At 40.6% G+C, this 26,463-nt stretch overlaps 1 protein-coding gene across 1 annotated transcript in view; it reads right to left on the minus strand.

Annotated features, from left to right (window-relative positions):
• Positions 1–393: 393 nt before the first annotated feature.
• Positions 394–26,463, minus strand: part of PPM1F (protein phosphatase, Mg2+/Mn2+ dependent 1F) — a gene marked incomplete at its 5' end in the record, with an annotated part of 34,364 nt that continues 8,294 nt past the window's right edge. Inside the window, 6 exons of the mRNA XM_009639879.2 lie at positions 394–1,613; positions 2,434–2,570; positions 3,353–3,474; positions 12,967–13,082; positions 13,993–14,113; positions 18,008–25,734. Of these exons, the coding sequence (XP_009638174.1) occupies positions 25,361–25,734 (374 nt within the window). The remainder of the gene's footprint in view (positions 1,614–2,433; positions 2,571–3,352; positions 3,475–12,966; positions 13,083–13,992; positions 14,114–18,007; positions 25,735–26,463) is intronic.

Raw genomic sequence — 26,463 nt, forward strand, 5'->3', positions numbered from 1 at the left:
ACAAACATCTGTTTCTACAGCCCGAAATTGATGAATCACCATTCATTTTTAAAACAACCATTTCTTTTGCAGTTTTGCATATCTATAGTAGATAAGAGCTGTGCAGACAAGAGAGATTTCCTGAAGGAAGTGGTGTCACAGTATTTTGAAAAAAAGAGCCAAGCTGTTGGAATCTGCGTTGCGTTATGGGGTAATGCAATACCTCTGAGCACTTCCTGTTTACCGTGAGAGATACAGTTTCACCACATCATAAAACTTTCAAGCATTTGTTAATAAACACTGCTAGAGAAAAAATAATATCCAAATATACAACCCCCCGTGGCATCTGTCATTATAAACAGGAGAAGGTTTTCATTATATATATCAGGGGACTGTGTGTGAAAGCAGCGGCATACGATTTTTCTTATATGTAAATATCAAGATGTTTGAACGAGCAAATGTAATTTCTACTATCAGCATTTGTCATTTTTGTAAACAATGTGGGTATACAGAGAGTGAACCTCTGCAGAGTCACAGAACAGAGCCTTATATGAAAATGGCAAAAGTAAGATTTGCTTCTAACAACAGTAATCTGCAAGTGCTGAGGTACCTGATCAAATACACAAGCTGTGCAGATGTTCAGAGCAGCGCTGTCTCGCTGTGTGGCCTTTCTCACTTGACAGCTTTGTTGTCTCAATTAATTTTTCTGGATAAATTAACCTAGCCCAAAAATGTAGAACTAGGGAGCAGAAGGGTGCAGATTTTTCAATACCAGCAACCTCGATGGTGCAGTTTGCACCCCCAACAGATAAGATCTTTGGCAAGGAAACGCAAATTATTGAGACTGATTCAGGATGTTCTTGCGATCATGGCTAGGACTTGGTCTGCAGCTGAAAGGCACACAGGGTGGGGGTCAGGGAGGAAATTCAAGGTTTCTGTTGATTCTGTAGGGAATAAGCATTTTGAGAGGTAACTATACAACAACGAGGCAAAGGCAGGCCTTGCGTCTCATAGAGCTTCACCACTGAAGGAGGCTTGTTAAGTTCAGGGCAAACTGTAAGACTTAATCTGTTTCTTCAAGCTTTCTGGGACGAATGGGAAGATCTGAACTGCAGTTCAGTGTAACCCTGCTGCGCGGAAATTCAAGATGGGTAACGACTGTAGACAATTCTTACTTCTTTAAATGGCTATAACGTTTTACTCTGCCACGTAGACTGTTACCAGTTAGACCAGGAGAAAGACTGACCTTCAGAAAGATGTTCCCTCCGGCCGCCAGCACTAGATCTAGCTAAATTGAATTAATAATTAAGACATTTGTAGCTTTTTGGATTTTGAAAGTTTTAACGATGGGAAAATTATCTGTCTCACATTATCATTGTCTTACCTGACATATTGTGGTTATTACTCCAGATATGCTGAAGCCTAATGATGAGAGATGCCTTTTATAACTGCAATACATCCATTGTAATCAAGCGCTACATTTATCTTACTGCATTACTGAGTCTCTGGGCTTTGTACAAATGACACAAAGTTGTTGTGAGGATCTATCTGTGTCCTGCATCTCAATTTTCAATATGATGTCTCATTTCCCACTGATGTTAATGGAGCCAGACTGAATCCCCGGCCTGGAAATCCTGAGAGGAAGACCAACAGCAATGAAAAGTATTTTCATTACAATAAAGGCCGCTTTTTAAAAAAAAGGGGGGGGTGGGGAGAGAGAACACCGCTCTTTTTGAAGGATATGGCAAAATATCTGTAGGATGATGTTCTGTATCCAATTTTACAGGTACCATTAATGGCAGTAGGGTAAGATTAAGTGATTATGCTCTGCCAAACAGTAAGCGTGGGAGAGCAGACAGCAGATGTCCTGCCACTTAGGCCTATGCCTTGTGCACCAGACCATGGAATGGAAACGTGTGTGGATATTTAATTGTTATTCAACTACAAGTTGCCTGGATTTATGAGTCTGGGAAGTGCATATGCTGCAGTGAGAAATGAGTGTTTATTAGCACAGTAGCTGTGCTGGCCTTTCCTGCAGAGAGCTAAAGTACCCCCGTCTATAGAAAATGGATTAAAAGGGGGCAGCATACCACTCATGTCCCATTTACCTTTGTGAAGTGCAGCTGGATAAATGCCAATATACAGATACATTTCCATCATGAACTCCGAACAGCTTTTACTGCTGCTTGTCACAGATACTAAAAATGCAGCAGCTGTCCTCTTATCAAATCGCAATTTGGAGAAATGTATACATAAATAAGGGGCATAAACAGGACTCATCCTTCAGGGCCAGCTACATGGATACACAAGATTAAACCCTTCAAGAGCTAGGTTAGGAAGATGAGACTGGTTGCCCTGTATTCAAGCATTTTTCCGGTGCTCGTTGCAGCAACCTTCTGTGGTCACTCTCAACATATCCTCTGTCCTCCTTGGTTCCTCTTCCACTACTCTTACCCATGACAGCATCCTCCAGGGCTCCTGCAGTCCCGTTCATTCCCTTCTCTGCCGTGTGCATTGCCTCCCGTCACCTCTCCAGTCAGCCTCCCTGATCAGGCTGCGTTCATCTCCTGCCCGTTCGAGGGAAGCACCACCTAGGAGTTGAGGTGGGAGGTTAGGCATAGAATAGCAGCAAGGCATCCCCCAGCACACCCCAAATCTGCAGCAAAAATCTGACATCTGTACTTCTCCCACTCGTTGCGGTTCCAGTCTCCATCCTCAGTGTCCAACTCTCCTCCTTTCCTGGGCTGGTATAGTTTTTGCTGAATTCATTTTCTTACAGTTTATTGAACTGCATGAGCACATCAAAGGGCCTGACAAGCACCAGACCTGCACAAAGAAAGCAGCAGGGCTGGGAGCAGAAGTGTCCTTTTTGATACCAGCAGTCCATTAGATTTGGCTCAGCTGCCATGTGATATCACTCCCTAGGTCTAGTTTCATCTGTGAAACAGGGAAGTTTGACTACACCGCTGAGAAGCTGTCAGACACTTCTTTTGTCTTTGCCATCCTTTGCTCTGCTTTTCTCTGTTCTAGAAAAATGCAGGAAAAAATAATCACGAGGGCAGTTTTATAGTGTCTTCCTTACCAACTCCTTTCTGCTCATCCTCTTCCTCTCCTGTTTCTGCCATTTACCCCTCCCAAAAATCTTGCTACTGTAATTCTCCGTGCTCCTGGTGACCTTGTCCTGCCATCTCACAAGCAACTGTTGACTTCTAGAAACACACTCCTGATCCAGGATCTTTTTCCTTACAAACACACTGCACAAGCAAGACAGACAAATGAAGGCCTCCTTTCTCAGGACAAGCATTTTAAAAAAAAAAAAAAAAAAAAAAAAAAAAAAGTATTACACAATCCACAAGACATGCGCATTACTCACCAAAACAATCACGGGTATCCTATTTCTGCAGCCCTGCCTCTCAGTGCTTGTTTCTTTCCAGTACCGTACCAATGTACTGAAGCCAGGGCCCAATAACAACTGCGTATGTGTAGAACTAAAGCCTGCAATAGAAGGGAATTTTTTGTACAGCTATAGTAATGATCAGAGGCAGTCCTACTGTGAAGGATAGAAGTATCTTGCTGTGTTTCTTTTATGATGTGGTCTGATCATTTACACTGTTGAATTAATAAAAATAACAAGATAGAAGCTTTCCAAATGGAATACATTGCTATCTGTTGTTCATTGTTCCATTCTTACTCCACATACATTAGGAAGTGCGCATTATCTGATAAATCAGGACATAAGAAACAACTAAATGCCTTTATGTTGTAAGAAAAAAAAAACCTTTCTAGAAATACTGTAGAAACATTCACATCCTCTATTTCTGTCTTTTATAAAGGCAGCCTGTGTCCTATTATCATCAAGCAAAAAGTAAACAAATGTAATTTAATCAGTTCTGTCTTTCGTTGATTTGCATCAGCAAGAATAAAAGACAAAAGGCAGAATGGAAAACAGCAGCTTTGTGCTAAAAGTTTGAATGCACAAAATACTTCTTTCTCCAGCTGTCAAACATTAAAAAACGCTATGCACACCAGTAATAATAAAAGTGTCAAACAGTTGACCACAATGGGAATCACAATGCTTCATTAAAAGCTCTAAAGCAGAGCAGAAAAGCTTCCAGCCATTTGTTAAACAGAACTAAATGCTAAGACACTTTCAAAAAGTGTCAGAAGATGCTTTCATCTAGTCTAGCCAGTCAGATAAATATCTCCTTGCTTACTTCAGCCCGGCCCTGGAGCTCGCACCCATTCAGCAGTAACAGCTGTATGTGCCATTTGCTTTCCTGAGACTGGGGCATCTCTCCGTGAAACAGAAAAGGTTAACGTCCTTCCCAGCGATCAGGCCTTCATTCCATGTGGTGCCGGGATATAATCAGTGATTTTGTATTTACATATGTAATTATGCATTACTTGGAGAACCTAACCTATTTGTTCAGCTGACAGGCGATGTTGTGATAAGGAATTTCAGCAGACAGGATATTTATAGACCCTTTATCTCTATGTAGAATCAGAAGTAAAATGTCAAACAATACCCCAAATGAAGGGTTGTTTCAGTTCAACTTTTCTCCATTGTTGCTTTTCCCTCTTTTTTTTCTCCCTCTGTCTGGTTATTGCCTAAAACTTGGCAGTGAGAAAAAAAGGGAATGTGACTCACACTGACAACTTCATTTGCTGTAAGAGACCTCGGTAATTGCTCTAACCCACTTACAGGAAAGCTACCCCTCCTCTTTCTCTCGTCCTCCACCCTTAGATAGACAGAGGCCATATTTGTAACAGGAGCAGCCTGGCTGATCTCAGAGGTCATGCTATCACTTACGAAGTAACCAGGCCTCTTTCTTTTCACTTTTCTTCTTCTGGATTCAAGTTAACCCCTCATGAGAACTTAAAGCAGCTTCAGTTGAAGGGGCAGCTTCCTGCCACGGATTTCTCATGAACCTAATAACCAGGGTTTCCAAAGGACTCACGGCTCAAACGCGGCAGGGTTGAAGTTGGCTGCTCCCATGACATGCACCAGCTTGGCAGCCAGCACCGCAGCTCCAGGATAAAGCTACCGAGCAGTCAAACAATTGTCGCCTTTTCCTTTTCTTATGGGATGGGGGGCAGGGGATGGTAAATAGGAACAGGAGAAGAATCAGCACAGATGCCTATGCAGCACTCTACCAAAATATATTTTCATTTTTAATTACATAATCAACATAATGAGAGTGGCATTCGTAGTGAGGGGGTGGAACAGATGGCAAAGACTTAGTTTTCAGCAAGACATTAATTAACAACAGCTCTGGTTTCTGCTAGAAAAAGGAGGTTGTTCTGAAAGGGGGTTTGTTCTGCTCTAGCAGGGTTAAGACGGGTGCTTACTACAGAGGACAAAATTCAGTTTCCAAACACAGAATTGTTTATCTTTTTTTTTTTTCCCCCCCTGCATCCCTGTTGAGATTTCTAGGATACTCTTTAAAACACAGCAACATCCTACATGCGAAGCCTTATTAAAAAACAACACAAGTTTGGGTCCTAGCAGTAGCTTGGGATTCTCCTTGCAAATGCTTCTGAATGCTCGGTGGACATATAAATACGAGAAGGAAAGGGAAGAAGAGTTAATATGATGAAGCAAGAATGCTTTGTGCCACTTAAGATGCAGGTGAGGCTTGTGTAATATACAGCAGCGTCACAGAGATATGGTTAAAGTTAGAGGTTTCTTAGATGCTTTACTTGAAGTTCCCTTTCCCTTTTCCTCTCTTGCACACACTCAGACTTAACATTTTCAGCACACTGATGCAGCCGAGTTGGAAAGAGCTATCCCAAGGAGGACTGAAGCAGAAAGTAGCTATGGGAGATACTTACTAAAACCACAGGCAGAGAATCTATCACCCAGACACAATGAATAGGGAAATAGCATATGCAGCCGAAAAGTCTAGCCTCTATTTTCTGTCTGATAAACTGTCTGGAAAGCCAGGCACGCTGAATGGCCCCTGCCTTCCGGCGGCATTTCCCCTGCCTTTCCCTCCCTGCTGGCAGCATTTCCCCTGCCTTTCCCTGCTCACCAGCAGCATTTCCCCCTGCAGGCCCTGTCCCTTATGCAGTAAATAACCAAGCATACTTTGCTATCAAATCTTATTAAACCACTGTCGCATTTACCATTGAACCTCGTTAACTCACTGGTTTATATCGGCAAAGTATATTTTTTGCTTCTCTCTCACTCCATCCGTGGCAAACTGGCATAGTTGGCAGGATGGCAGGTAGTATCACTGATTATTAATGAAGGCATGGAGTGAATCCGGGTCCCAGCTTCCCTGAAGAATGGGCTCGAGACAATTGGCATAATTGGGAAGCCGTTGAAGAGCTGGAGATGAGGAACGGGTTAGCCCTTGGCATTCCCAGAGCCTGCTGAGATTCAAGGTCAGCCTGCTGGCATTACCTTGAGCTGAGTTGAAGCATTCCAGAAATGAGATAAAGGTGAAAGGAAGGAGCGTATTTCAACTCCTCTGGCACCAGTCCCCAGAAAGGGAAACAACCCCTTCCTTGCCCTTAGGGAGGAATTGCAGGACACGAAAGCAAAAACAGAGTAGTGTCTGGAGGGCAACTGGGCCTGCCTGTCCGAAAGCGGAGGCTGGTATCAGCGGGTAAGTGATGGTGACCCATGTTTTAAATCCAATCAGTCCCCAAGGACAATTGGTAAGGATTTTAATAGATGTGGGAGCACAGATTTCACCATTAAAACAACAAGAAGCGGAGAAGCTAGGCACACCATCCGGATGGCAAAGAGTTTTGAGATGACCAGTGTGAACAGAGTGAGCATTGGGTGCCAAACTGCCAGGGTCAAGGTATGGCGACAGCTCACTTTGTAGTTAAAGCTCATCATGAAATTATTTTAGGTTTCAATGTTTTACACGGATAAACCTGGCGCCTGCTGAATGGCAGCGTGGGGGCCCTCACCTCAAACATTGACCCCAACCCCAGCAGCAATTGGGGGGGCTCCAATGCAGGCACTGTGCACAGCCCCTGCCCTCTCCTGGTCAAAAAATCCCTGTTGTATTGCAACACCCCATTGCCACTGCAGCACGAAATGGGATTGCCAATGTCACAGCTGATCTGGAGAAATGACAAATTATCTCCAGAGCCCACCCCCTGTATAACTCACCAGTACGGCCCGTTTGGGAGGCAGAGGGGAGGTGGCGTTTAAGGATCGATTATCAGCACCCAGATGCTGAAACAGCCCCGCTGACCCCTGCTGCCCCAAACACCAAAAACTTCACAGCTACTTTGCAAGCAGCTGCACCCCCCTGGGTGGTGGTGCTAGACGTGAAAGAGATGTTCTGATGGTTCCCTAAAAGAAGGAGGATAAAGAGACATTTGCTTTTGCTCAGGCGGGAACACAGTACACCTTTAACAGACTCCCACAGGGGTATAAACATTCCCAGTGCTCACACCGCGCTTGCTGAGCGTTCACAGGCAGTCTCACTCCCCCAAGAAATGAGACTGTACCCATACACAGGCGATACCCTGACCAGAGGAACTTCCACTGAAACAGGTGAAGAAAATCCATCAGAGACAGCCTGTACAGACTGTTCAATTTACTAGAGGCAATCCTAAAAGGTACTGCTCCCCCAGAAGACATTGCTCAAAACCCCGCAGTGGGAAAACTACCTGACCAGAGTTGCAGAGAATATGCAATTAACTGAAGGGCAAAGTTTCCAAATGACAGATACCTGTAAACAGAGACCCTTTAGCATTACAGAAACCTTACAAACCTTCACCCATTCTGAATGCACTGCCCCTCACTGCAGGTACACTGACAGAAAACGTTTGGTTTACGGACACTTCAGCAAAAATGGTAAATGGCAATATAAGACTGTTGCATTAGATATTACCACTGGCAAACAAGTAATGGAAGAAGGTGAAGGCAGCGCACAAGTAGGAGAAATAAGAGCAGTTGTTTTGGTGGCACAGAATGGAGCAAAAATTATATATGTAGACTGTCAGTGGGAAACCTTGAACTGGGAAGTAAATAGATCCCCAGTTTGGAGAAACAGAGATTGGCAGTTATTGCTGGATATAGCCAGGAAAACACCTTTCAAGATGGGATGGGTAAAAGCTCTTGCTAAGGATAATCAATCAGCCACAAAGTGGAATCAAAAGGTAGATAAGCTAACTAAAATTAGGAAAATCACCTTAAATCCTGAGTGGTATCGATTGGGAGAATGGTTACATCAAAACCTAGGCTGTGCAGGTAAAGAAGCATTTTAGTTTGCTGCACAAAGGCTGGCCCATAAACAGAAAACTTTGTGAAACCGTTCTTACAGAATGTCCCCCGTGTAGATTGAAATTACAAGCAGACCATCCTGCTAAAGCACCACCTTTACATATCAATGAAGGGAAAACTTTATGTTCTACATGGAAAATTGATTATATCAGACCATTAAAATTCTCTGTGGGGTATTGATACATCCTCACAGGAGTGGAAGTAGCCTCCAGCTTGCTTATGGTGACTAAGTGCCTGAAAGCCAATGGGCAAAATACAGCACGAGGGCTATCATTTTGGTTCTCAAATCTACCTAACTCCTGATGTCATCCGAACTGATAATGGCTCATGCTTTTTGTATAAGGAAGTACAAAATTGGGCAAAACAAGAGGGAATTAAATGGATATTCCACAGCCCATACTACCCTCCATCAAATGGGATGGTAGAAAGAGCTAATGGCTTATTGAAAAGGAATCTCAAACCACATGAGGCTCAATGGGATAAGAGACTTCCCAAAGTACTCCCTTATTTAAATAATTGATACGGGCCTACTGGAAGCCCTGTAAGCCAGGCCTTCTTTGTAAAAACTGAGCTTGGTACTCCACTTACTAGGAAAAGAGACTATCTGGCAACATTACAGTCAGGACAGCCTGTGATGGTCAATCTACCATCCATCGGTATTGCGCCGATGACTTTAACTAAACCTCATGGCCCACTGGCCTGGGAAGGTACCAATAGCAATGGTGCAAGACAGAATTGGTGCACAACAGATTTTTCTGTCTTTTTAACTGGGTAACTTGTTCAGACTCTCCCTGCTGAAACAAATCTATTTTCTCCTGCAGGATGACAAAAGGACAATGCTGCTTACACCCATTGCAGTCTTCTCTATTAGCACTGGGAACTAACCAATGGCTCTTACCTGATATATTACCTCAGTGGGAAAAGAAATAATAAAAGGGACAACCAATTGATTGTGGATGCACTTGGTGCAGCCCAAAATAATGTTTCTCTAGCTCTTAGTTATATCCAGGCTCAGCTGTGGACACAGACTATGGTAGAAGCAACTATAAATGAAGGTGAAGAGGACACCTTACCCACTGAAATTCAAAAGGTAATTTGGGATAATGTGACTATATTTGAAAAAGAATTCCAATCCCGGTGGTATTTAGTCTCACTTATGACCCTACCACCAATAAGGCCACATCTTTTGTCTTAACCATACACAATGCTCAGTATATACCCAGTCATTGCATTAGGATTAAATCACGATGGAATTATACTCTATCCATTAGAACACAGAGTGTGGGCCCAACAAAAAAGAAACAAATGGCAAACTGTTGATGTTAATGCATATGTTGTACGGGAGCAACAAGGATTGCCTTTGCATACTGAGCATCGCCAACCTGCAGGATTGCACATGACTTGAGCCTCCATCGGTTCATGTTGTGTTAAACCAGAAAAGGGCCACAGAGAGGAACTCAGTAACTTGCATACATCAGATGGCAGAGATTCTTTGCAGGATGATTTTTAGGAGAAGTGCCAGATCACCACAACTGTGCTTAGGAGGTGCAAAGTAGAGGAAAGAAAAGAACACCAAAAAAAAATTGTATTCTGCTTAGCCTGTCCTCCTTTTGCAGGGGTTAAGAGGGAGATACGAGAATCAACAGAATTGCATTTGTACTTACAGCTACTTTACTGGGAGGAGAGATGGGTGACTAAAAACCCTTTGCAGACACTACCTTTAAAAAACATAAAATCAACACAGGTTAACTCTTCAAACAAAACTAAAAAGAAAAGCGACCAGCAGATGCACAGACAAGCACTGACTTCAGTGGAGCTGCAAGGCTGAATTTGGCTTGAATTCTGTGAAGCACTTTCAAAGCAGGAGCATACTGCATACAAATGAGCGTTAAATAATTTGCATCATTACAAGAGCTCTGAACAGCTCATCTGGACTTTGAAAAAAGCTAAAGCAAATGTACATTGTTTGAATACCATCAGGGACAGTCACTAGCTAGCATTAAGACATCTTAGTGTATTGACACTTAGTGCTGTAATAAGAGACCCATCCTCCTTTCCAGGTTATTTTCTTTATTGATTTGTAGAATTTCTTATACACAAGCTTTAGAGTGCCACAGAGCTCAGCAATTCATGTAGGAATATCCATTAAGAACTATACAATTACTTCTTTTTTTTATATCGCATCTTTTAATTTTTGTTTTAAGAAATGTAGTCCTGTTTGGTTGTAGATACCATAGACAACTTAAACACCAATGTATATCAAAGAAACAAAAGCACAAATAGTTAAATCGATTTATCCAGGGTGACACAGAAGGATGCAATGTAACAGAAACAGACTAAAGGGTCTGGATGCCCAGTTTTCTGGTTTAACCATTTCACTCAATCAGCTCTAAGCACAGCTGCTGTTAAGACTATGACAAATTACGGCCTCATACTCTATCTGAAATGCTTGAAAGCATGTTTCAGAAGTCTCCGGGACAATATAGAACAGGTCAGGTGAAGAAAGCAAGTTGTGCAAAGAACAAAAGGTACAATATAGTTTAATATGGTTGAAGGTATTCAAGCTGCAGGAGTTGACAAGTGATGGAATACTGAGAGCTAAATACGTGCAGCAAAGTGCACAGGGGGAGGCAGGGGCAGGCAACAGCCTACGGGCAGTAGAAGGGGAGCTGGAAGGAATCTCTAATGAAGGCAGAAATCATTCTGGGTGACTCAGAATATTGGTATTCACAAAGAGAATTGAGAACAGGCAAAAATAAATAAAGCTGAAAGCAAAACCCAAAGGCCAAATCTCTCTCAATAGCCAGAACACTGATATAATCTGAGCAACCAAACAACAGGTCCTTGTGAAAACCTCTCTCCCGCTATTTCCTGCACACCAGCCTCTCTCCACGGCTGGTGATGGCTGCAAGCGGCTCCCACTGCCCAAGCCAGGGACCTTTGCAGGCTGCTGTTGTACCGACACCATTTTTCTTGCAAAATGCAGCCCCGGTGGTCTCCCCTCCACACCCCCAGCCCTTGGCTTCCCCGGAACATCTCAACTAGCGCATTGTGTAACTTCACAAACTTCCCTTGAGCCCGGAGCCGCTCAGCTCGGCTTTGATTAGCTGCCAGCTTTTGTACATGTCACAGGCACACACACTGGTCACTGGCAGATTCCAAGTAGCACTAGGTTTGTTTATGGGTGGATTTATGCTACCCAACTTCCAGATCCTGCTGCCATCAGCCCAAAACGTATACACAACAGCATTTAACTAAAACCACAAGTTCTACAAATTTTATGGTGGAGACTGAAAAACAGATTAGTTCCATTTTTTATATGTGTGATGGATTTTTTCCCTTCTTTTTTTTTTTTAATTTTTCATTAAAGAATAGTCAAAGAAGTGACAGTTATGTATATTGGAACTGAGATCAGTAAGACTGAAGAACAGGAAAGACTTCCCGACAGTGAGATCTATTAGTCAATGGAGTAGTCTCCCCAAGGATGCAATGGGAGCACAAGAAGTGCTTTAGCAGAGCCAATATTAAGTGCTCCAAGTGATGCAGCCAGCTGCTAGAGGATTGCCATGAGACAACACGGCCTTCAGCAGTGCAGGATGCCTGCCATTAGCCTGCTAATGCACATCCTGGCTTGGCCGATGGCTATTTGGGAATAGCTCATTGACTTAAAATTTCATTAACAAGAAAATATTAGAAGACAATTTTCTGAGGGTAGGGGTAGGCCTTTGCAGCGTATCTTCCCACTACAAAAGGTGATTATTAGTAGGGGGAAGTAACGAACAGTTTTCATTAGTATTTGTATTAGGATTTATTCATTAACCTTTCCTTAAACTACTTCAAAGTAAAAACCACCAAACTGCTTGGATGCCTTCTCCGTCTCCTCTACACTGCAGAAAACAGCCACTTTCCAATCTCTTGTGAGCATTATCAAATAAATAAAAAAGTAAAAGCCATCAGTTACAAAGGGGCTTAAGACTGAGAATACAGATCCATAATTTCTTTACCTTAGAAAGCAGACAAAACCAAGACACAAACTGAGATGCTACAATTAAGGCAAAAACCAGCCTTATAAACATTTCCAGGAGGGAGAACATAGTGAGGGGAAAAAAGTTAGATGAAACTGTTTTTCAAAGGTTTTAATGTCAGTCCAGAACCAAGCACTCGAAATGCTTTCCTCATCATCTTCTGGTTAGTATGCACTGCACTGCGTAGCAGGAACATTGTTCCAGTGGTTCAGCCAGCAACTGCCAAACACACTGTATTTAGACTTTAAATGTGACCTTAATACTGTATGCCTAGGGTTTGATGTTTACTTTAGTGTCCTCATCAATCACCAGTAGAGGCAATCAGCTTTAGATTGGTAGCAAGAGGAAGGTCTGTCCATGTATGATTTCATATTTCTAACATTTTGCAGAGATGAAAATCCATTGAAGGGTGGGACAGAGAGAGGGAGAGGATTATGTTTTGGTTTTAAAAGCAGACTCACCAATGCAACAACAAAGCCTGCCTACACTGTTGAATTTGACCTTTGCCTCAACTGCAACGATTCGTTTCTTCAGAAAGATATGAGACTTCAGGTGACTGATACGATAGAAAGGGGGAATTGGCAGAGCCATTTCAGCTTGTAATTAATTCGCCCATCTCGAGTCCCTCAATAGCAGGGGTTCAACAGGAACAGTGCTAAAGGAGCTGTGCTCCAGGGAGTCTTTTGAGAGCCAACACTAAGGACACAGTACCTTTAAAGACCAATGACATTTGGCCAGTTAAGTCTGTCAGGAAAAACTCTTGACATGCATCCACGCTTCACCCCATGCCAGTCATTCCAGCTGCTGGAACAGTTGTGTGGAATTAGCTGCATCAACAGAAAGCAATTGGGTGAAATATCTGATGTCAGTGGCCCAACTCGCATTACCTGCGCCTGTCTGTAACCCAACAATTAGATCCATCATTAGCAGCTTGGCTTAATTATAACTTAGAACTTCTTCAAGCATAGACTTCACACAAGATTTTAAATGACTACAATTAATTATAGAGAAAGCCTTAAGTGTCTTCTGGTCCATTGTTCAAAATTTTTTTCCCTTTTCCCACACTAACACCAGAACTTGGTTTCGTAAAGGAACTGGGCTGTAGGCTAAAAGAGAGGTATCTCTTATAGCCTGATAAACACAAAGAGAAATACCTTTTAAGTCTTATACAGAGAGAAACAAGACTGCAGATTTTTTTGATCTCAACTAAGAGATGCGAAAAGGAATATTATTCTAACCTAGACTTGTATAGTCCCATTCCTTACATGAACGACCTCTTTACTGCCTCCCATTTAAAAGGCTTTTTGCGCTCTCCCCAAGTTACTGCTGTTGGCCATTATCGGAGATCTGGTATTGGACAGCTGTACCTCAGCCTGAACCAGCTACTTGAAGTTTAACCAGTAAAAAGCAAAACACAGATTTAGTGCCAGAAACACTGCAACTTCTTAAAAGATACGGGGAAGGAAAGTATTATCATGCAAAGAAACTTTTCCCACTCAGCCTTCCAGTGCCTACCTGCAAGATGAAAATATTATAGGAATGAAACAGCATGCAGAGGGCTCTTTTGAACAATCTGTGGCAATGGGCAACATCATGTATCTTTTCTTTCTGCTTTTGGTTTGCTTTGGCCAAAGGAAAGAGGGAGCCCTCTAGGGGTAGAAACAGAAAGCCCTGAAGGAGTATTCGGGCACCTGCAGAACAATTTTCCTTTTCCACGCCGAGACCCTCCTGCCTTACCTTGAGATGGCAGCAATTTCCGGTCGTGTGCAAAGGCTCAGAAGCTGAAGGCCTACACAGAAAAATCAGGCTGGGTAGAAGGAGGTCACAGGCTCTTTCCTGGAAGTGCTTACTCTACAGCCTAGAATATAATGGGGGAAGTCAGTCTCTCTTCTATCATTTGTGCAACCTTTTTCAGGGAAAACAGAGCATCACCAAACTGCAGACTGAACTACTGTAGCTAGCTAACATAGCTAGAATTTTTCTTTTAGGCTATGCAAAAGACTTGGTTTTGCCTTACTATATGCCTGAAGCATACGATGAACTCCAGCATACAATGAGCAGGTTTACGTTTGTCAAGGCACGTTCAAAATATTTCTTTCCAAGAGCTGCTTCTATATGAAAGCTAGATAAAAGCTGCACCATTTAAACATTTAAATATTGTCCCATTCTAATGAGAACTTAAGTTTCTTTCCAAGCAGCTCAGTGTAACAACACCAGAACACGGTAAACCCAAACTTCAAAATATTTTAACTCCAGTAAAAAAAACCAAAATACAAGTATCAAAAAGCATCTAGTTATAGTGCAACAGGTAACAGATTTTGTTAGATATCCAAACCAGAAAAATTCAAGAACAGCTTCATGCTTTGAAAAAAACCAAGGTATTTTTAATATAAGGGATGTTGACTGTAAGACTTCTGCACAGTAACATATGCAAAACTGCATTATCAGTTTGGTGAAACAGGTAAATGCCCATTACAGTCTCCATGCATAATTTACAAGCAACTTTCTGCATGACATAGTCAAGGTTATGCTTGATTTCTTAAAAAAAAAAAAAAAAAAGAAAGAAAAAAAAAAAGAGAAGTAACATGAAAGCCTGTCATCTACGTTAGTGCTACTTAAATAGCAAACTCAATCTAGATGCAGAAAATGTTTTGTCTGGCTCTCGCCAAAGAGCAGAAACATGTGAAGTCTGGATTACTAGAGAACAGCCCATATTTGTTCAAGTTCTCCTAGCCTCTGAAGAGGCACTTCTGCTCACTCCATTTCCCAGGTGTAGAGGACAGGCATTTCCAGACTGATCTGGTAGAGCTGAAGAATTCATTTCTGTATAGCAAGCCCAAATAAAGTTTCCTAGAACACCTGGATGAAACCAGCAAATACTAGTCAAGGCAAACTGAGCAGCTCTACAATAATTAAATAGCCCTTATCTGTGTTGTAACAGTCACTAATTCAGGCTGAAACAGAAACATCTGCCTCATCACCACTGCTATTTCATTACTTTCTACAGTCTAGGAAATGAGTGGCTACAGATTTTACAACACATTGTCCATGAAGAAACATACATCAAATGGGGGTGGTTAAACGGATCATGAAGATTTGTTATTCCTTGCTCAAACAATTGAGGTGGATAATGCTTCTGTGTCATGAACCCCATCAATGGCATCTAATTTTAGCTTCATGTAGCTTTAAATCAAAGCTTTACATTCATTTCCATGGGCTTATTGATTGCTTCTTGCTCAAACCCACCAGCAACTCAGACTGTGGATGACTGATAACACAGAGCAGAAGGCTGGCTATGAGCCCCATGCTGAACACATGGTCTATTGGAGATCTGCTAGATGAAAAAAAACATTCATGAGTAAGATAGCACAGCCACCAGGAATCAGCAGTGTCTGGATCTCCCCTCCTACTAATCAAAAGGAGACAGCAAAGCCAACGTTGGGCACCAGCAAGGAGAAACAATAGTGATGTCCAGTCCTGTTCTCAACTGCAGCTGGAATGGGCTCAGATCTGTAAGACGACGGGAGCCTTGGTTAGGAAGTACCAAAGATTTCTACAAGACACTGGAGTGATTTTGTTCAGCTCTGTGTTGTTATCAGCCAAGAGTAGCTGTAGTTGCCTTTGGATGGTGGAGTTACCCGGATGATGGATTCCCATAGTTGCTTTACATAATTATGAAAGAACAGCAGCAGTTAGCTGTTGGTTGTGCTCCCTGGTGAGCTAAGTGAATCACGGTCTAAGAAACTGCTGCTAAACCTAGTCAATCAAATCCCCAACCTAAACTTCTCTAAGAATTTGCTACTTTTCTAGAGATTGTTACAAGTGAATTTTCACCCCTGGAATTCTTACTGTTAAAAAAAACCAAACAAAAAACCAAAACAAAACCAACAAAACATTTAGAATCGTGAAATGGAAGATATTTTCAAGAGATTTGACGTTTGATCAGAAGTAGGTTCAAGTATGCCCACAGCATCTTGAGCAGAATCTACCTGATGATTGATGATGGTTATCCTTATTTTTGTATTTCAAGAAATACCTTGTATGCGTCCCTCTGATGCAGCATCCTGGGCTCTTACTAGATTTTAATTCTTCTTCTTCACTAGAATAAATACAATAGCATTTAGACAAACTGCCTAAATTACTGCATCTCTCAGATCCTCAAGACTGTTAAAGCTTGCTTTTTGTCGAGTCTGCTATCTCTGTCCTGCCCTCCTTACACCTTTCTTGCAGATACGAACACCAACACTTCAGAAATAATCACACAGATTAGCTTAGCTTCCAAGCCATCCTTCTATTTTGAAAGTTACCATCCATCTCAAAACTTCCCCTATGTTCTGTAGTAAATTAACCCTAATGTACTCCAAGAATTCACTGTCCATCCTTCCACTTCAGCAGTTAAAGACCACTTCTTTAACAACTATGCAAGTAAACAACAAATTGTCACAATCTCCGCTGCAACAGGGACTTTCAGATCATTATCCCATTGCTGTAGGACATTAGGCAGTACACCAAACTTAACCTGCATTATTATTGTTGTTCACTGATAAAAAGAACGGAAGAAGACTTAGATCAAATAAATGAATTAGAGGTACACGGTCCATTTCTAAGATGGTTTTAGTGACATCTTCTTTTCATGTAAGCACGCTCTGTGATCCCAAGGATCATCCCTTCTAGTGCACTGGTCTCTTTTCCCATAAAGACCCAATGGAAGAAGGTAAGATTTGGTGACAGGATAACCACTCAAAGACGTGCCATATGACCGCTGAGGATCCAGCTACTTGAAGTATTAGAATGAAAAATACATTTAAGAAAAGAAACAAGCAATGCTTCAAATCACTATACTTTATTAATACTTCAGAAACATCAGATCCTACAGTGGAGAGTTCTTATCCCCACTTGTTTCCAGTCACTGCTTTGAAACAACTTCTTGCAATATGCAAATAGAGACATGAGGCACTGTGTGAATACAAAAGTGACAATACAAAAAACCCCCAACAGTTAAACCTCATGCAATACATACACATATATATAAAAATATGATAATGTAGCATAATACACACAAGCACTATTAGAACAATCCATGTAAATGAATGTACAATATGCATAGCATTTAATGATCAATGACAACAGGTTTCTGACCTGTACGCAAAACCAGTCATCTTAAATAAGTTTTCAGATACTAGATAACTGGTTAAACTACAGCTTATAAAACCTGCTGTACTGCAGCTTTTCTGCTCAGGGTCACAAGTGCAGATTAGCATACAAAATAAATAAGGACTACAATTCTACAACACTTGGCTCCTATTTCAAAGACACTGGCCCTCCTATTTTCATTCAAGGTTCATTAGCCAACACAGTGGCAAGAAATGTGCCTAAAGCAACAGTTCTGCTCTTGTACTATTTTAATACTGATAAGAACACGTATTTTTAAGTCAGCAGGAGTAGTTACACAGGTCTAACTTACCACTAAATAAGCACAGGATTGAAGTTATTGTACAGAGCAGACACTGAAGAATTACACTGACTGAAAGGTTGATTAGCCACGTGGTACGCTGCCTTTACCAACCTGTCTGTTCAGTCAACTAGGGCAAGAAAGAGAGAGAACCAAAGAGGTGAAGAAAGTGATAAAGCTTTTTTCCCCACTCTATAAACAGTGCAAATGTTTGAAAACACAAACGATTTGCAGGAACAAGGAAATACGGAGACAAGAATATTTCTGAAGTCCTGTATTCAGGATAAGAGCTACTGTTACCTGAAATAAGCTGAAGTATTCCTATGGAATAAGATGCACATAACAGGATTTTCTTCTTACGCATCCAGTACTGGTCAATGCCAGAGACACAAGAGTTGTTGTAGTCTCTTATCTTCCTAGCTCACGTGGTACTTCCTACACTCTTGGTGTTGCAGGCCTCCAAAGGTCAGACTACATTCACTATGAACACAGCTGAAATTAAAGTGATAAAGTAGCAACTAAACTGACTTAACAGCCAATGGAGTTTACAGTCTAAGCAGCAGCATTTTGGAGAGGGTGGCTGGCAGTGTAAAAGGACATAAAGATAGAAGAAAAACAAAATTGGTAAGAGAATAAGGAGACAGAGCAGGGCTGACTTTCAGAAAAGGAAGTTAACAGTAGTTAAAGTACTTAAGTAAGTTAAAACTACTTGAAGTTAAAACTTTATACTGGCCTTTTTTTTGCCAGTGTAAAGTTTTAACCCTCAATAAAACAAACATCTTGCTATTATTATACACAAAGGGAAAAAAAAGGAGGAAAAAAAAAAGAAAGCAGCATTAATCATCCAGTATTAAGCAGAATGCCTTTTAACAAAGTTAGAAAGGGCAACATGAAAAAGAGGAAGTCATAGTATTTAATTGCCCTGAGCAGGTCCCCATAGGATCTCTCTAGTTTCCTAGCTATTATCTCTTTATCCTTAGACATCCAAAAGGAAACATGATTCCTTAGATAAAAGGATGAACACTTCCTGCATGGAGTGATGGTCATACCTTCCAGCTCCATTTGCCAAAGCGACAAACCTTCCACATGTATTGCCACACAAACGATAATAAACTTCAAGAAGTGATCCACTAGATCAGGAAAGATCGATGAAGTTCTTGTGCATGGAAATCTAGAACCATTTAATCTTTAGTAAGTTCAGTACTTGCTATATTAATATCTCCTGAAAATAACTAATCAAGCTTAACCGTTGAGAGAAAATTCAATAATCATAATCTAACTGGTCAAAGCCCAGATACATTCAGCTCCTTAGAAAGTTAAATATATCTTCTCTCTTCAGACTAAAAAGCACAGATCAACAACAAGACATGAAACCCCGACTGAGAGGAGTTTGTTAACAAAATACAGCAGACATTACAAAGCAGCCAAATTCATTTGCTTAAAACAGTGGTTTTAAGCTGACAGTGCACTGCCAACTTTTCTAGGTTGCTTTTTTTTTATTCTATTGTTTGCATTCCAAGAAGCGTGAAAACATTTCTTTTCCTATTGATTTTGTCCTCTTCTGTTTGACAAAAGCTGCATCTTGCTAAATTTTCTATGCTGCCAACACAGCTGTCTTTTGTTTATTTTTGTGTGCACCAGCAGCAGCAGGCACAGCTTGGAAAACACATTAAACTAGCAACATTGAACGTCTTGTGGGGAAGGCTTGCGAGTGTTCAGGCTCTGATGGGTCACACCAAAATAAAGATTTAAGTGATTTTCTGTAAGATTTTTGTCTCCTGTTCTATTCAGAGATAAGGTTATCACAAGTGCTTACCAGTTCATTTTAAGGTAGTATTTTAAGAAGTGTCTATGGCAGATAGGTGTTCAGGTCCAGCCACTCCTTCATGTGTCCATTTTCAGCTGACATGATGATACCAATAGAAATAACTTTATCTAAAGTAAAATCCAAGAAATGTATTAAAACAAACCAAAACATATGCAGAAAGTGGCTGGCTTAGCTCTTAGAGCTTTCAAAGCTGCAAAACACTCAACAGGGCTGGCTCAATTTAGGAAAGCAGGGAGGACCAGCCTCTTGGTTTTGGTGCTGTCAGTTTTAAAGGTTATGACTAGCTTGGCAGAAAACCCATTGCTTTCCAGCACAACAATTCAGATGTAATCAGACCTGCTATACACATGTGTTAGAGAGAATGCACAACTTGCTGTAGATTGGGAAGTTTTGCACTCATTTGAAAGCTCATTTCTCTCCCCCTCCAACCCTTCCTGATCGACATTTTGACCCTCAGTAATTGTTTGCTCCTCAAAAAGGGGGAATGGACCACTGCTTCCTAGTAGGATTTTGTCTGATGGCATAGGCCCAATTGTAAAAGGGACAGCAACAGAACTAAGCAGGGAAATTTAATTCAGGTTTAACTAGAGCTAAATTATATATGAATCATCTGCAATCTGCTCTGTTGTGGCTAACATCCCCCCACCTTCTCCTTAAAGCATTTGCTTGATACTTCAGTACTATAAGAATAGAAATAGACCATATCTGGTGCTTTGCATTAAGTACCTGCATCCACAAGAGTACAAGTAATTTAACCGAGTCTCACTTACACAAAGAGTGGAGCTGCAATCTTAATTTAGACTTTAAGCAGCTCAACTGACTGTCTATACCCTTTACAGACTAAGGGCATTTGCTGGTTACCCTTTGTGCAACGCTGTTTAGAAATACCTATGTTCCTCAGCCACTTGTTTTGGAAGCACTTTTTTGTTAGTTTTTAAACGATCGCCTGGGAGAGAAGTTTCAACCCCAAACAGCTGTTTCAAGCTATTAAGTGAAAATGGGTTTTCCAGTGCAGACAGCCAACTTATCTCCAGAATTCAGAAAGCAAGAGAAGCACTCTTCCCAACATCCAACAAAAAAATAGAAATTTTAGTGGCTTTTCATGACAGAAAGCTAATAGCACTGGAAATGCTTTTAAAAAGAGCAGTATCTCATCTGACTTTGAATTCAGATAAGTGTCTATTAAATGCTATTAAAGTCATCACTGTGATTAACACTATTCAACTGCCAACTCTGCTGTAACCACTCCGTGCCCAATTACTCATCTTACGAGAGCTCACCAGCCATATCGATTCATTAACACGCTTCATGGCATTTACTCGTTGCAGCAGTTGCACAGTGACCAGTAACTGCATGTACTGAATGCTCCCTCTTAGCACTACCTTACACATAAGGATGTTTAGAAAAATCCATTTAGTAGCATTAGTTTCCAAGACAGCGTTGAGGGGTCACAGTAAGTCACCTTGGATGCTTTTACTGCGATTCCTTCCTTGGCTGTTTGAAGACAGTTACCACATCTGAGTTTTGCCTTTTTAATGGGTGTGTTTCTAATTCTTTCAAGCACTGGTATTTCACTCTAAAGAACTGACATTTGTAGCTCTATTTTCCAGCCCACTTCCTTTTTAAAATAGGCATTAATAATACTTAAATGCATTCCTGTCTCTCTTTCACTCCTCCGTCACTTAGAGGGTGGATTTTACTTAATTTCCCTCTGTTCTAAAAATTCTCCTGCATTAGTATCCTCTGTATTCTCAAAAAAAAAAAAAACCAAACCCCAAACCAACTCCCCAACAAATGTAATTTGTAAAATAGTAATCTTGTCTATGTCAGACCCAGAAGACTTCACAGTCTTAGGTATGTTTCTTTGTAGGAGACGGCGGAGGAGGGAAAGAAAGGTAAAAGTATGAATTACCCATAAGCAAAAGGGATGTTGGATACCCACTAAGCAGAATGACTAAAGCTAGTTTTCAATCAAGCGCAACACAAGGATTTAAGCATGCTCTGTTTTAAAAATGCAGGCTCCTTTAAGGAGCAATTTTTCTGATTCTGCAGCAACAGACATTCATTTGGAGTCTAGTAAAATATGAAAATGCTTTCATTTTTGATTGAGTATTTGTCTTGAATCCTTCAGCTAACTTCTACAGCTTCAACGATTTTGGCTAGACTCAAGAATTGTTTTTGCTGCAGGCCCATCAGAAAGACGACAGGGAAACAAGCAAATTAGTCTATTTGTCATTAGTCAATTTGACACTGGTGGACAAGGGTTAGTATATTGTAGATGACACTGGGAAGGCCCAGAGAGCGAGAGCATTCTCTCACCAAAATTACATACTCTTTTTAACCAAAGGAGGGAAGGAAAACAGAACAGCCAACACCAGAAATCCAAGAAGTTTTAAGAGGAAATATAAGAAAAGCAGATCAGTGCTGTAAATTCAAAACATAGCACCATTCCATATTTTGAACTATGTAGTTCAACTTCATACCTTCTGCTAGAGCTCCTTCCCCTCTCTCCTCACCACCCATACTGGTGACACTTCTTGTAACAGTGTTATACATTACAGCTGGTAACTTCTACAAGTGATACCGAGTCTCAAGTGAAGCACAAATTAGAGGTGCCTTGCCATCCCAAGGATAAGACCATCCTGATGACCATTTTCAATAAAATTTTAAAAGTGCACTTCCAAAATCCATACTTGCATCCTGTGTCATACTTTCATTCCTGATTTAACATCAAATCAAAATGTTGGGTTTTCACTTTTTAAAAAAAAAAAAAAAAAAAAAAGAAGTTTCCATAGGTTTTGAATAGGCTGTCAAGAATTGATAAGACATCTCCAAAACCAATTTTCCCTCCAAATAGTATTTGGAATTTTACTGTATTTACTTTATTTATTCTTCTGATAGGACAAAAACTGCCATTTTTTTGACCCAGCTACAACTCCTATAGACCTGACTGGACTTTTTAAAGCTAGTAAGAAGTATCTGAGAATTAGAGAAGTATTTTTTATCCCTGCTGAAATCTGTATGAGTTCCCAAAGACTATTCCTATCCACTTACATCTCAAAGAAATGAGGCACTAGGTCATTCAGAATGGAAATATCTATATAAGGGAACAGCTTTTCAGAATGTAGAATTTCTTCTGTAGAGCACAGCTTGACAATTACATTTTTTGATTACCACAGACAGCTTTCTAAAGGCCCATTTCAATTAGCTCCCATAAAAAAGAAGAAATCTATCAAATTTGAAACAAAAAGGGATATTCTCACATAGCTATAAGTATCCATTGAAAGACTTAAAGACTTTCTTTCCTTTGTAATGCAAATCTGCCCCAAAAAGGTTGAAATAAAAGGATCGTTACAAAGAATTTGGCTCATTCAGTTCCCTCCACATGTCTGGAATTTGGCAAATTTCAGAAACTAAATCATGCTAGGAACTTACCAACATTCCACACCTCCCTTCACGAGTACAAAAGCTTCCCTCGTTCTGATAAACCTCAGGTAGCAGTGAAATCAAACAATTCTGTACAACTCTTACTTATTAATAATGAGAACTATTTCCAAGACACCAAGAGGCACTAGTGGTCATGAGAATTTAGCATGACACTGAATATCTGGGTTAGAAATCAAAGAGATAGGAGATGGTAAATCCAAAGGGACTACTACGCAAGTCTAAAGGCTTCCTCAACTGAACTAGGTTCACTACAAAAATAAACACCTACCCTATCAGGCTGCCATCACAGAAAGCCTTCACATATTTTAAGACAGCAAAATGTAGGATGGAAAAGTGCTTGCAACCTTCTCAGAGCAAAAGCTCCTCTTGCATAGCAAACCAAGGAAGTCATGGTCCGAGTTGCTATGTAATGAGACGGCAGCTCACCAAGGAGTTTGTGTTAAACTGTACAATCATCCATAGTAATCCAGCAAAAAACCTCAAGCAACTGCATTGCCCCACACTAGCTAACAATTCAGAATTACGATGGGCATAAACAGTGCTGCTTTGTTCTTCCTTTTAGCCATCTCAACTCTTCTACCTAAATTTCCTCCCCTAAGCAACAGTAATGTTCAACACATTTTAATCAACAGGACTGACATATTGCAATGCCATGTGCTTCTAAATTAGGCATACAATCTTGCTGCCAGATGTAAAGCTCTTCTTATTTAGATACAGAAATTACTAACACATTTACCATTGAGCCTTCAGATCTTGTTGAGTCCTGCTAGCCAGGCTAGCAAGGCAAGACAAACACAACCAGAGGCTCTAGTGTGTAATGGATATAACAGTTGCACAACATACACATTCATTAAGATTCTTTCATCCTCACCTTAGCTTCACATCTCCTTAGAAAGTTATTTAGATACAAAAAGTTCATGAAGTATGGCCAAATTCACCATTTATTAATCAAAAACTGTTACTAAACTGTTTCTAGTTTGTGTTATTTAATTTTCTTGAGAAGGTCAGAAGTCTATTTGTTCTTAAATGAAAGTCATGATGACTCAGACTGTTACTTTATGATTAACTAACTAGAGCTTTTTGCATGGGGCGGGGGGGTAAGTCACAGTAAGTATTGTGAAGCTTTTACTACAAGCCACAAGATTTGGCAACAATGAAAGAGATGTTTTCTTGAAACCTAGTTCCCACTAAAATCATTCACAAAAATGAAACATTTAAGTGCATTAAACATTAGTAGTAATGAAATTAAAAAGTCACATTTTAAAAACACTATAAACTGGCTCACCAGAATATGATAGGAAGCCAGCAATCCTTGGGTGAAATATTTAAGGCACTTGAGGATAGTCAGTTTTTAAAACCAGGTAATAAAGACACAGCCACTTTAAAATTCTAATTTAAATAAAAAACACAACAAAATAAAGTAACACTGCAAAAAAATCCTCCAACTGTAAGGTTCAGTAAGTGAACACTTAGAATAAAAATAAAATTCTCCATTTGTTATAGTACACAAAAAGTGGCAGAAACAGCATATTTAACTGCTAGAGCATACATACTGTAAAGATCTCTCTCATGTACAACAATAAGGGGCCTTTCTTTTCAGGTTGACAAATAGCCAACAAAGCGTGTTTGTTCAGGAAAAATAATCCAGTGCAGTTAAATATTGGATTCCAGTTTATAAACCAGAGCATCCCAAAAATCAGCTGATTTTGTATCATGTCACCTGGGACATTTCTAGTCAGCTTTCTTACTTTTTTTTCTGGAGTTTCATTTTCTCCTCTCCATACGCACAAAATTAAATGTCTCTGTTTGAATAAACAGGCCACATCATTCTTGGAATATCATCTTTGGTACAAAACAAAAGCATCTTGCACAGCATAATGGTGTCACCCAGTCTCTCACACACCAAGCCAGTAACAATCTTTTTCTGTGATGGTGACAGCTTCTCTCCTCCCAGTCTCCAAAGTAACTTCACAATTAAATACAACATACAGTATTCTTTTTAAGCACTAAATTAAATTTTCAGTCAGAATTCACAAATGGGTATTCTTACCCATTAGCTTATACATACTATTGTTTCTTACCACTTCCAGGGCAGAGGGATATGACCAGCATCCCTGGGACACACACTTTAGAAGTCTGCTCCCAGAGATGAAATAGCTGTACAAATCTCCACGTCTGCTCAGTGTTTTTTGAAGGGAGGGGGAAGGAAGGAAAAGACAAATGAGAATTCAGTAAAAGGAGTCTTGCCTTTCTGTTAAATGTCTGTCCATTTGTCATTTTTCTCCTGATACGTTCTGCCTATTGTATTAGAGGCTTCTTCAGTGGAAAGCAGATCCGTACGTGAACTTAGTTGAATGTTCTGGATTAAGCTGATTTTGTCACTGTGTGGCTGCTGCCTCACAGCTGAGGAAATTAAAGGGTGAGCTCCGAGCATCTTCACCAGCCCCAAGGCTCTTAGGGTCTCTGAGACAGTCTGCCAAGATGTCCTGAGGATCCCTCAAGAACACCACTAGGACAGTGATGTTATCACTGGATCCATTTTCCTTTGCAGCAGCCACCAGTCTTTCTGCTGCTTTGAGACCCACTCCTTTGGTCTGCATTAAATGATCTAGGACCAGGTCTACAACCTCATATGGCTTGATAGCATCAAAGAACCCATCGCAGGCTAGGAGCAAGTAATCTTCAGAGCCTGTCAGCTCAAATGAATCTCCATCTGCATCACCAGAGATGTAAGGTTTCTGACAGATGTCACCTAAGACAGACAATCAAAACAAAGGCTTTATTACTTCAAATGTAAACAGTAACTTCTTCACCCACCAACTGCATTTACTGTCCTCAAGGGCAGCCAGATCATATTCCAGAGGTACCTGATGCAGGACAAGAGTAGTGAAAAGCTATGGAATAAGCATGGAAGGCCTTTGTTTCTTTAAGAATGCTTGGAACCTACCTAAATCTAGTGGGTTTCTAAGGAGTTACTCTTAATTCCTGCTTTCCTAATTTTGCAGGCAAACTAAGGATATTCTTTCGAAGTTTTTTCTCTCTGAAATATATTTGTGCAAAGAGATAGTCAGGCCTTCATTTTGTAGGTGTGCCTCTTGTACAGCCTTCAGAATGCTATGAAAATAAGATTTTTCTTAGCTATCCAGATGCACAGCACAATGCTGTAAGAATGTGCTCATTGTGTTTAGTTCATCAGTTTCATACAGACATACTTATTAAACATGGGTTGCTATTGATCCAAATAATATTATACAAACTTATACTTATTTTCTTCCACTCCTACATTAGAGTTGTCTACTGTACTTGCCCAGGGCTTTTTCTCTCTCGCCCTAATTGGTGAGTAGCAAAGTAAGCTCGTTTAATAAGATTCTGGAATACTACAATTAAAATGCCCTAAATTGCTGGGTATGTGTAATTTGAAGGAATCTGACTTAAGAACTGCAGTAGGGAGAAAGATATATTAATAATAAAGTGGTCAAAA

The sequence above is a fragment of the Egretta garzetta genome, unplaced genomic scaffold (assembly GCF_000687185.1).
Source record: "Egretta garzetta isolate BGI_Z169 unplaced genomic scaffold, ASM68718v1 scaffold25, whole genome shotgun sequence".
Taxonomy (NCBI): Eukaryota; Metazoa; Chordata; class Aves; order Pelecaniformes; family Ardeidae; genus Egretta; species Egretta garzetta.